The 12,084-nt window shown below is 44.7% G+C and overlaps 1 protein-coding gene and 1 long non-coding RNA gene across 8 annotated transcripts in view; one reads left to right on the forward strand and one right to left on the reverse strand.

Moving 5' to 3' along the window:
* LOC132535797 (uncharacterized) overlaps nucleotides 1–2,023 on the reverse strand; it is a 92,625-nt gene extending 90,602 nt beyond the window's left edge. Inside the window, exons 1-2 of the long non-coding RNA XR_009547509.1 lie at nucleotides 1,281–2,023; nucleotides 1,132–1,176 (exon numbers count right to left, since the gene is read on the reverse strand). This is a non-coding gene — a long non-coding RNA (uncharacterized LOC132535797). The remainder of the gene's footprint in view (nucleotides 1–1,131; nucleotides 1,177–1,280) is intronic.
* A 166-nt stretch (nucleotides 2,024–2,189) lies between these two features.
* Nucleotides 2,190–12,084, forward strand: part of AP1S2 (adaptor related protein complex 1 subunit sigma 2) — a 42,625-nt gene continuing 32,730 nt past the window's right edge. For 4 of the 7 annotated variants that reach the window (XR_009547507.1, XR_009547508.1, XM_016195093.2 and 1 more), the window contains exons 1-2: nucleotides 2,280–2,399; nucleotides 4,410–4,588. Coding sequence is in view for 5 of the 7 variants with exons in the window: in XM_016195093.2 (XP_016050579.1) it covers nucleotides 4,410–4,588 (179 nt within the window). In the remaining 2 variants the exon portion in view is untranslated. Of the gene's footprint in view, nucleotides 2,400–4,409; nucleotides 4,589–12,084 lie in introns of all 7 variants that reach the window. The other 3 variants (XM_007538646.2, XM_007538648.3, XM_060183018.1) reach the window with 2 other exon arrangements.

The raw sequence follows: 12,084 nt of genomic DNA on the forward strand, positions 1-12,084 counted from the left end.
AAACCATCTATAATCTACTGAAAAAAAAGACCATCTGCTTCTATAAATTTTTTTCTTATACACTTGCCAAAAGAAGAGAACATATTAACAAAATAATGGGCCCTGCACTGCTAATTGCTAGGTTGTTTGCAGTTGTGCTGTTGCTATTAGAATTTAATAAGCCATCCCTTCTGCTAAATTAATAAGCAGCCAAGATTATGTAATAGCTGCTTTCAGCTGCTAATTATATTTCCCACAATTCTTTTCCCTTCATACCCCTACCCCAACCCCCACTTTTATTTATTTATTTATTTATTTACTTTTGCCTAGGAACACCAAAGGCTGCCAATATGTCATCAGCTAGTCTCCTGTCCTTAGAAACAGACCAACGTCTGGAGCATCACCAATGAGCTCAAACTTGGACGTGGTTACTTCAGGATACATGCATGTTGTACAGAAAGAGAAAAGCAGCATTGTTATCCAGAGGGCGAGTTTCTATTGCCTAGTGTCAGAGCCACACTGAGACTGGCTAATGACATCTGTTTTGTATGGAAAGGAGGAACCAGACATTAACGTGTGCCCTTTGGGCATCATTGGTGAGGAGACCCAAAGATATTTGGGAAAAAGGAAGGCTAAATGCTGTGGAAAGTCAGTCCTGTACTTTGGGTGAACTACTTGAATATTCCAGTGTATTTTAATCATATGCTAACAGGCCACTTCCCAAGCAGCATAGTGGTGCTTTAAAAGGGTGGTCTTAGACATCTTCTTCTTCTACTTCTTCTTCTTCTTTTTTTTAACCTCACCAAGGAAGAGCATTAAATAAATGTCCCCATATTCCTGTTCTACACTATCTTGTTTTTCTAGGCATTTAAATGCATAGGAAGAACACAATCCCTAATAAAGGACTTCTTTAGATTGGTTAAAATTTGGATTCATGGAAAATTTAACATTTTTTTTTTTTTTTTTTTTACTTCGGGTCACAATACAATTCTGACGACTATCTTTGGGAGCCTCTGCAGAAAGAACGCTGCTCGACAAAAAACAATTGTCCAGCTTCCTTTGTAAAAACCCCGGTGACTGGGTAATGAATAGCGTTCCACAGGAGAAACGCACTGCAGTTTGAGCAAGGTCACTTAATCCCATGGGGCTCACCTTTCCTCATCTGGAAAATGAGTCCGACCACGCGATCCATCCATTCTTTCGTTCAAAAAAGAATAACCAAATAAACATTCATTATTTGCCAGGCCCAACGCCTGCCTAAACACAGTGGCTTTTAATAAAGCTTGTCTTATAGTCCTTACCAATCAACTCGCATCTATTTGTTGTGTATACACCAGGTAGCGACTAGATGGGGAAGCGAATGGCACAGTTCCAGATGTGCTTAAGAGGCGAGCAGGCACGTGGGTGCAAAGGGGGGGGGTCCATTCTTACAGGGGCTGACGGAGAGACTCCCTGTATCTTTTGAGAAGAACATGGTAAGCAGCGCCAGCCTTCAGCAAGACTAAACTGGAAGGCGGGAGGGCGCGGAGGGGCGATCGGTGTGGAGGAAGCGGGATCTTTAAGAGGAGATGCTGGTGGAGCTTTTCGGCTGAGACCGGACAGAAACTCGGAACGCAGCCCTAAGGATGGGCAGGGCGCAGCGAGCTCGAGGAGGCTCACTGGCACGGTTACAGGGCAAAAAGTGACCGGGGCTGAAGCAGTGCGAAGGGGAGGAGGGGTCAGGGTCCGCAGCTGTGAGGCAGAGTGATGGCCAGGGCCCTCACCGCGCGGGCACAAGCTGCAGCACACCGCTCGCTGGGTTTCTGCAGAGTTGCAGCACTCCTTCGCCTCTCCCCTTCTCCAGCACCACACCTCCCCGGGTCATTCCCTAGGAAGCATAGGAACTGAGTGGGTCTTGAACTCGGTTCCCCCACCATCTCCGACCCGTAGAGTGGGGCGCACAAGAAGGTACAGCAGCCCCGGGAGCCCCGCCACCCAAAGGTCGAGTTAAACCTCCCCACCCGCATCGCGGAGACTCAGGCGGCACTACGCAGGCGCGCCAGCCCCCCCCCCGAGCGGCTTCCGGGTCACGTGGCCCAACTTCCGGCCCGCACCACCCTCTCGGCAGAGACGTGGCCAATCAGCGTCGTCGGGTGGTGCTGTCCCTCGCGCCGCCGCCGCCGGTGCTTTCGGCTTCCCGCGCGCCGCCCAGCCCGCCCCAACCGCTTACCGCAGCCCGGGCTCCTCCCTCGGCCGGCCTCCAGGGCGGGGTCTACGCGATCGCCCTCCCCTCGCAAGCCAGCTTCTTTTCTCAGCCAACCGGCTCCCCTTCCCACAGCAACACGGCTTCCTCAGCTCAGTCCCGAGACGCGGGCTTCCCAGCAGCAGCCGCCGCCGCCGCTGCCGGCCGAGCCCAGCCGCCCCCGCGGTCCGCGGCCGCCGTGAGTCCCAGGGGACAAGCAAGGCCCGGGAGGGGGGTAGAGGGAGGGCGCGCCCCGACGACCCCACCCCGCGCCCGGCCGATCGGTCCGCCGCGCCCCGAAACTCACTTCTTGATGCGTCCGCGCCGGAGGATGCGGAGCCTGGGTGCCAGAGCTCATGGCGACACTGTGCCCGGGAATCACCCGAAGTTTGCCATCGGGGACTTTTGGCATCGGGGGTGCGGGGTGGTGGCGGCCGGGGGACCCTTGGGGCCCCTACGTGGGGCGGCAGCGGTGCCATTGTGCTCTCCGCTCTCCGCGCCTCCGCTGCCCGCCGGGTTTGGGGAACTGCGCGGCCGGCCCGACTCGGGGGGACGTTGGCCCCGAGCCGCCCCGCGGCCGAGCCATTGTTTTTCTGCCCAGCTCGAGGAATCGAGGTGCCCTGCGATTTGCGGCAAAAGCCAGAGCCCCGGGTTGGAGCCAGGGGAGTTATGCAGGCGTCTTGCGCCCGGGCGGCGTCCGATGCTCGCACAGGATTGCTCTTAAAGCGACTCGTTTGTTGGTCCCGGAAAGTGGCGGTGGGACGTTTGGGGAGGGGGTCGCAGGATCCCACTTACTACAGGCAGCCTGGAGCCCAGACTCCCTTGGAAAGCATCCCTCCTCACCCCCATGAGTAAGATCCTGGAATGCGGGGCTGTTCCCCGCCAAGTTCTGCTAACGGCTTTGCAGGAAGTGGCGGCCAGTGCTGCTCCCGGGCGGTCCCCTTCCAGCGCCGAGGTGTCAGCTAGGACCGCCGCTCCGGTAGCATCTTTAGCGGTGTGCGTCTTAAGTGGCGTGAACCGAGCCCATTTTAACTTTAATAAAGTTCAATCACCGCATCGTACAATTCGCAGCGCTCCTTGTTGGTGCCTGTTGGGGTTACTGCATAAAAGAAAAAGGGGGAAATGATTTCTTAGCGACATTTAGGGCCCATTTTATTTTTGAATCGGTTGTATAAGTTACCCCCACCCCCTCCCCCCTCCCCCCTGGTATTCAAATCCGAGGTGGTGTGGTGAATGTTAAGTCAGGCTGGAATCTTACTGGCAATAACAAACACGACGGGGGCGGCGGCTGGGGAGGGCAGTTGAAAGGAAATAAAAATCCTGCCTGAAGTCTATCTTTAAATGGTCTCAATGCTGATCTGTTGGCGCTTGAGAAGACCAGTTGAATCACTCTAAGATTGACTTAAAAATGGAACATGTAGACTAATCAACAGACTTGCAGATTCCAACTGAACGGATGCCCAGTAGTTTAAATATAAAATACACTAGAATACAGCATCCACTCCATCGTGTTTTTGCCCGCTTTTGGTCGTAAATGAAATATTTGGTGTAACATCTAAATGTGTGTGTGACTCATGTTTTGGCTTTTTAAAAGATTTCTATTTCCTAATATTATATCAGCTTACTTTGTGGTGTGCATACTTATGTTGTGGTTTTTAGAGAAATGAAGCAATAGATATTTAAAATCAGATTTTTATTTAAACGTTTGCACTTATGGGCTAGGGATAGTATTTAAGCTCTCTTGCTTAAAATATATTAAGGTAAATCAGAGAGCTTTCTAAGCAATAACAGTCTGTCAACAAATAATTCCGCCTGGACCTGTAAGAGCCTCGGGTTAAAATGTACCTGAACTAGTCAGCAGTTGTCTTTTGGTGAATATAATTTTGTACAGCACAGGGAGATAATAGTATCTTTTTCCTAAAAATAAATAAATAAATAAATAAATATCAACTTATCACCTGCTCTCCCCCCCCTTTAACATGTTTCCAAACTTAATAGAAACTGGATGGGGTGAAGGAGATTTGCATCTGGTGGGAAGATGTTTCTATAAGAATTATCTGCTATTTTAACGGACACATGAATATTGATGGCTGTAAATCATTTGTTAAACACCCGCCACCCTTCACCCCTCCAGGCTTCCCTTTGACACATCTTCATCTTTATTGCATCCTAGTATTCCATTTAATCTTGGTTCTGTTTATCTTAACAGATGCAATTTATGCTGCTTTTTAGTCGGCAGGGAAAGCTACGACTGCAAAAATGGTATGTCCCATTATCAGACAAAGAGAAGAAGAAGATCACAAGAGAACTTGTTCAAACCGTTCTAGCTCGGAAACCTAAAATGTGCAGCTTTCTTGAATGGCGAGACCTGAAGATTGTTTACAAGAGGTATATAGATATAGATATAGATGTGTGTGTGTGTGTGTGTGTGTGTGTATACACATATGTATTATTTATCAGGAAGGTAAAGTAACAAACTCAGATATTAGATCACTTATGATGGGAAAATTGCAGACTTTTGAAAGATGACATTTATAAATAATGATTAATAAAGATTTAGATGAAGAAAGGTCTAAAGTAAAGCTTTGTATTTTTAAAATGACTGCTGTTTTGATTATCCAGGCTCAAATAATAAAGTCAAGGAAATCTTTTAAAAATGAATTGCATGGGGAGTCGGGCGGTAGTGCAGCAGGTTAAGCGCAGGTGGGGCAAAGCACAAGGACCTGTGGAAGGATCCAGGTTCCAGCCTCTGGCTCCCCACCTGCAGGGGAGTCGCTTCACAGGTGGTGAAGCAGGTCTGCAGGTGTCTCTTTCTCTCCCCCCTCTGTCTTCCCCTCCTTTCTCCATTTCTCTCTGTCCTATCCAACAACAACAACAGCATCAATAACAACAATAATAACTACAACAACAATTAAAAAAAACAATAAGGGCAACAAAAGGGAAAATAAATATAAAAAATTAAAAGTAAAAAGTATTTCAGACTGTGTGATTAATTCTCTAGATTTAGACAAGCATTTCTCTCTCTGCTCCCACAAATCTCTAAGAACTGATATTGATATTGACATGCTTTTTACAACCTTTTTTTTTTTTTTTTTTTTGCACATCCAGGGTTATTCCTGGAGCTCGGTGCCTGCACTGTGAATCCACTGCTCCTGGAGGCCATTTTTTTCTCCTTTTGTTGCCCTTGTTTATCGCTGCTGTGGTTATTGTTGGCTAGGACAGAGAAATGGAGAGAAGAAGGGAAGACAGAGGGGGGAGAGAGATAGACACCTGCAGACCTGCTTCACCTCCTGTGAAGCTACCCCCTGCACGTGGGGAACTGGGGGCTCAAATCCCTATGGGGGTCCTTGAGCTTTGTGCCATGTGCACTTCACCTGCTGCGCTACTGCCTGGTCCCGGACTTTTAGAATCTTATAAACATCTCGAATAAATAGACCATTTCAGTCAGATGGATAGATCCTAAGACTGTGTATGTACAGGATCTGCTCATTAGTCATGTTTGCTAACTTCAAGTATACTTATTGCTGTCATGGAGGTGTGATTAGATCTGGGAGATAAGTCATTTTGCCAAGAATAGATTTTTTAAACTGTTCATGTTGCGAAATGACTCAGACTACCATTGAACACTAAGGCTGGGTTTGTTTTTTTTTTCTTTTATGCTATACATTTTTTTATTTTACTAATATCTGAGACATGATATCTTTTATTTCTCGGTATTATTCTAATCTGGTTAAATATAATTTGACAGTTTCTTCCCATTTGTGTTCTCTTTCCAGTAATTTACTAAATTTAAGGTAAGGGCATTTCTGTATATAAAAAGTTCCCTTCTAAGAGGAGGCATGCAGGGAACTAATAATATGGGTTGCAAGGAGGGGTGAAGAGATGTCTGGATCTTTTTTTTTTCTTTTTTTATCAGAGCACTCCTCAGCTCTAGCTTACGGTGGTGCAGGAGATTGAACCTGGGACTTTGGAACCTCAGGCTTGAGACTCTCTTTGCATAACCATTATGTTATCTACCCCCACCCCAGATGTCTGGATTTTATTTTCAGGTTTCCTTTATTCCACTACAAGTATGGATCTTTTTTGGGGGGGGGGTGAGGGCGGTGAGATAGAAAAGGAAGGAAGTCATACAGATGAAGGAAATACTTTGGACTCTTCATAGTAAAGGGAATGTTTGATTTTGTTCAAGTACTCACTGAGGAGAAAAACTGTAGCGTGTTATGATTGGGAGGTGTCTTAGAATAGTCTAATCAAGTGATTTTTTTTTGGTTGTGATACCCACTGGGACTTCACTGTTCCAAGCTGACTTTTTCAGATACAGACATAGTACTGAAGCTTCCTCTAGTGCAGCGAGGGCCAGGATAACTGATTTAAAAAAAAAAAAAAGTGTTTTTCCCAAGGAGAAAATCATAAATGAAGCAAGTGGGAGTAGAAAGGTTTGTATGAAATCACAGCTGGAATACTGGAATCCTGTGTTCTTGCTAACTTGATCTTCTGCACAGAAGATGGTTTCTAAAAGAAAGAGAAAAAAAAGATGGTGCCTGAATTTTGAAAACTACTACTATTGACCAAATCTTGATTTTTTTTTTCTTTTTAAAATATGAGAAGTGAGCATTGGGAGAAGTCACTTTTCTAAGGTCATATGCTAGTTAGTGACTGGCACATGAACTATTCAATAGAATTCAATCTTAGGACAGAGGCCAAGATTTCTTAATAGATGTGTGGTTTGGAGAGTGGGTGGGGCCAAGGACTGGCCCTGGCCCTGCAAGATGATCTGGTAGGAGCCTGCATCATCTGAGGTCCTGAAGGCTCACAGCAGCTGTGGCTCAGCAGGTGGAAAGAGCCCACTGCCCAGGTGAGTTTTAAGAAGACTTCTGCTTGGGAGTCGGGCGGTAGACCTGTGGGCTAAGCGCACATGGCACAAAGTGCAAGGACTGGCATAGGGATCCCGGTTCAAGCCCCCGGCTCCCCACTTGCAGGGGAGTTGCTTCACAGGCGGTGAAGCAGGTCTGCAGGTGTTTATGTTTCTCTACCCCCTCAATCCTCCCCTCCTGTCTCCATTTCTCTCTGTCCTATCCAATAACGACGACAACAATAACTACAATAATAAAACAACAAGGGCAACAAAAGGGAATAAATAAATATTTAAAAAAAAAAGACTTCTGCTTAACCTTACAGGGTAAATGGTGAGCTTGGAGAACAGGTTGACTTTGAGATACCTGTATAACTCACACTTAATATTTTCTTTTTTCTCTCTCTCTCTCTCTCTCTCTCTTTTTTTTTTTTTTTTGCCTCTAGGGTTATCACTGGAGCTAAGTGCCTGTACCACAAATCCACTTGCTCCTGGAAGCCATTTTTGCCCTTGTTATTGGATAGACAGAGAGAAATGGAGAGAGGAGGGGAAGACAGAGGGGGAGAGAAAGATAAGACACCTGCAGACCTGCTTCACCACTTGTGAAGTGACCCCCCTGCAGGTGGGGAAACTGAGGGGCTCGAACCAGAATCCTTATACCAGTCCTTGCACTTCATGCCATGTGTGCTTAACCCACTGCACTACCGCCCAGCCCCCTACACTTAACATTTTCATAAGGTGGACTTAAGCATGGAAGTTGGGGACTGGGAATTAGACTAAAAAAGTGTTAGATTCTCAGCCTGGTAAGGTGGGAGTGACTAGGTATAATACAGGTTCAGTAACTCAGGAAGGGGAGTTTTACAAATTAAGAGCACTAATGCCAAACATCACATAAAATCCAATTAAAGTGAAGAAATCAATTAGACTAAAATCAGATTTGTCTATTAAATGTATTAGCTTGATAACTGCAAACTGAGCATTTCAGAAGATGCTGTTTGTTGGAGCATTTTCAGTAGAATGGTAGAGACAGAAGTTAAAAATGGGGCGAAGAGACATTTAATTGGCAAGTAAAGACTGTTTTGGGAGGAGCGTTGATATGAAAGATGGAATTGGTGGTAACCATCCGTAGACACAGGAGTCGGAGAGTGAGAGGGTTAAAAACAGGCTTGGGAGACTACAGCTTATTTCTAGATAGGGAAAGGAGTCCCCCTTGTGGAGGAAAAAATACCAGCAAGGGAATCCGCCTCAGAAACGAAACGCCTGCAGCTGAAGGAGCTGGCCTGTCAAACTGAGGGGAAGGAACTGAAGGGTTAATCTTATTTTGCTGATAAAAACAGGTGATTTGTTTTCCTTAGTCCAACTGGAAAGAGAATACCTTCTAAGCAAATAAATCACTGCTTAGCTCCTGAGAAATTCTGAGCTAGCACTTTTGCTGTTCATATCAGCAGGTGGTCTTTGTGTCCCTTCTCCAAGTGGCTCTTACCCACATTCTTCCTCCTGAGTATTTCTCATAACATCTCCCACACATGCGAAGACGGAGGGCATAAGGCAGATGAAAATAATACACTGGGAATTGGGGGATTTAAATTCGCTTCCATTAGCGCCATAGCTTAACTTTGTTACTGTGAACTAGTCATTTCGCCTGTTTCCTCGCCTCTAAAATAAATGCACTCGAAACCAGAACACAGCCTTTTTGATTCCTGTTTTGTGCAGCATTTTAGGGAGAGGAACTGGATCAAAGTCTTAGAATTAATGAAAAATGAATACATCTCTACCTTAGTAGCTTGCAGATTTGTCAAAGAGTACTGTATTGATTTATTTCCTAACAGAAGAATTTTTAATGCCATACCAATGAGTAGTGAGAGCTGCTTAGTTACATTCACCCGTAGTCAGCTGACATTTTAGCTGACTGCAGAGAAGTCATGTGCTTTGAATATAAGAATACACTCAGAGGTGTTCTCAGAGTGCCAATAATTGGAGTAAGACTTAATCCACTCTGCTAAAAGTAGCCAGGCATACCTTTTCTTCTTAGTCTATTATTAATTTTATTTCATATTTAGACTATGTATATGTACTAAAAAGATAAGAGTCTTTAGGTTCTAATGATAGGGAATTAATAGAGGTTCCTTTGGTAATTCCTTATTACTAAGTGCATCAGTATAGTAACTTTTGTTTCTTCAGCATTTTGAACTACTTCCGTGTTTTATTTTTTGCCAGATGCAGGATACTTGACTTAATATAGTTTTTACCTACAGCTTTTCATATAAAATCTGGGCAAGTTACTCAATAGGTTTAATGCAAGTGATAACTCTCTGAGTTACTGTGAGGATTAAAATAGCAGCATGTAAAAGCCTTGCATTTAGTGCCTCACTTGGAGTGAGAGCTCCATGAGTGTACTCTGTCTCTGTCTTCCTCATATGAAACTTTCATGTGTAAAAAATACAACAAATCATATAACAAGTGAACACCCAGACCTAGGGGGATGCAGAGGTCACACAGACTCCTGTGCTGACTATGGGCCCCAGATCAGATCAGTGGGGTTTACAGTTAACAGTACTTAGATGCTTTTCCCGTAGTTAGGAGCTATTCTTTGCCCTGATCCAGTTTTCCGGTCCTTTTTCCATCTGTGACACCATCCCCCCAGACAATAGCTTAGGTCACCTGCATATTGGATGTCAGGTACAGGCAAAAACTGGTTGGGTCACGGGCCCCTTGGAATATACCTAAAATAGACCTACTAGCTTTTTTCCAAAATGGAGACCCCAAATCTCTATCCACAATATTCTTGCCTTTAGGTTCATGATCAGTCAACAATTTGCTCTGCTTTATATCTTAACTCTTTTTCAGCCATCAGGTGCCAGATGCTACCATGATGCCAACTGGACTTCCCTGGGCAGGCGACCCCACCAATGTGTCCTGGAGCCCCACTTCCCCAGAACCCTTCCCCACTAGGGAAAGAGAGAGACAGGCTGGGAGTATGGATCCACCTGTCAATGCCCATGTTCAGTGGGGAAGCAATTACAGAAGCCAGACCTTCTACCTTCTGCACCCCATAATGTCCCTGGGTCCATGCTCCCAGAGGGTTAAAGAATAAGAAAGCTATCGGGGGAGGGAATGGGATATGGAATTCCAGTGACGTGAATTGTGTGGAATTGTACCCCTCTTATCCTGTGGTTTTGTCAGTGTTTCCATTTTATAAATAAAAACTAAAAAAAAAAAAAAGTGAGCACCATGCAGGGGAGATAGCATAGTGTTTATGCAAACAGACTCTCATGGCTGAGGCTTTGAGATCTCAGGTTCAGTACCCTGCACCACCATCAGTCAGAGCTGAGCAATACTCTGGTTAAAAAAATAGTGGGAGGGGGTCGGGCGGTGGCACAGTGGGTTAAGCGCATGTGGCGCAAATTGCAGGGACCCGGCGTAAGGATCCCAGTTTGAGCTCCCGGCTCCCCACCTGCAGGGGAGTCGCTTCACAGGCGGTGAAGCAGGTCTGCAGGTGTCTATCTTTCTCTCCCCTTCTGTCTTCCCCTCCTCTCTCCATTTCTCCCTGTCCTATCCAACAACGAATTGCGTCAACAAGGGCAATAATAATGGCCACAACGAAGCTACAACAAGGGCAACAAAAGGGGGAAAAAAATGGCCTCCAGGAGCGGTGGATTCATGGTGCAGGCACCGAGCCCAGCAATAACCCTGGAGGAGGAAAAAAAAAAAGTGGTAAAATAAATTAAAAAGTAAAAATAATCAATCACCTCTATAGGACTATAGGAGACCTGCTATTTTAAATAACTTACTGAATATAAAAGGGGAATGGCCACAGCAAAAATCACTCACTGTATGATAAGGTAGATTAGAAAAAGACCTGAAGTTAAGATCAGACATTTTTTTTTTTTCCTGTATCCCAGTACAATGACTGTTTGGTAGGTCTTGTACTCTTAGACTCCACCACCACCACCAACACTGAAGGATGACGACACTTCCTATTGAAAAGATCGAATAAGATGAATATGTTTTATGATGCTGTAGTTAAGTGTTATATTATTAATACTTCTCATCCTGCAAGTACAAATTCATTGACTCCCAGAGCTCAGATTGTGTGTGTTTGCTTATTATTTTGCATTAATGTTATAAGCAGTAATTACCCATTGTGTTTTCTGAAATCACTTAAATGCTCCTAAATGAAAATTACAATCTCAACTGAGACTTGTTTAGAATGTCTTGTATTTTTATTTTGTTCATTTCATAAGCCTTAAATATTTTAAAGCTATTTAAAAATGTTCTTTTAACTCTCTTTTCAGGGTTTGGTCATCTTTTGCTATGCCTAAAGGTTGTATACTGATGGTTTTTGGCTTCCTTGAGTCATATATAACTTTGATGCTAGAATCCTATTTTTGGAACAGAGTATGAGTGGGCCAACCTTACTCCTTCAAGGATAAATAACCTAAGGTTCAGTGCAACAGGGGAGGACTTGGAGATTTTGACAGCATGTCTCAGTACCCCCCCGTTTGATAACTTATAATTTCTCTGATAACCTGGAACTATTGTTTTCTTTATCCCCTCCCCCCCCAAACACACACACACACACACACACTCTCTCTTAGAAAACATCTTTTTGAAAACGGTTCTGTGCTGTTAGAAATCAAGATAGTGGTTACTCTTGGGATAGGAGGGTATGAACTAGAAAAGCTAGAAGTGGGCCTCAGAGCTTTAGTAATATTTTTCCCCTCCCTCCCTCCCTTTGTTTTTTGTTTTTTCTTATGCCAGGGATTAAACCTTGTACCTCACACATGTGAAGCATGGGCTCTGCCGCTGACCTACATCTCTTGACCCAGTCTTCTCTTCCTTTATCTGAGTGTTGGTACATGGGTGGGCTCTCTCTGGAAACTTACTGAGCTGTGCATTTTATGGCTTGTATTGTTCTCTGTGTATTATACTTTTAGACTTTCTGGAGAATTGACTTCACATTAATATTCTCAGTAAGTCTTTCAGTTAAAGTTTGTTTTTATATCATTCATAGAAACCTGAAAGGGAGGGA

Source organism: Erinaceus europaeus, chromosome X (genome assembly GCF_950295315.1).
Source record: "Erinaceus europaeus chromosome X, mEriEur2.1, whole genome shotgun sequence".
NCBI lineage: Eukaryota > Metazoa > Chordata > Mammalia > Eulipotyphla > Erinaceidae > Erinaceus > Erinaceus europaeus.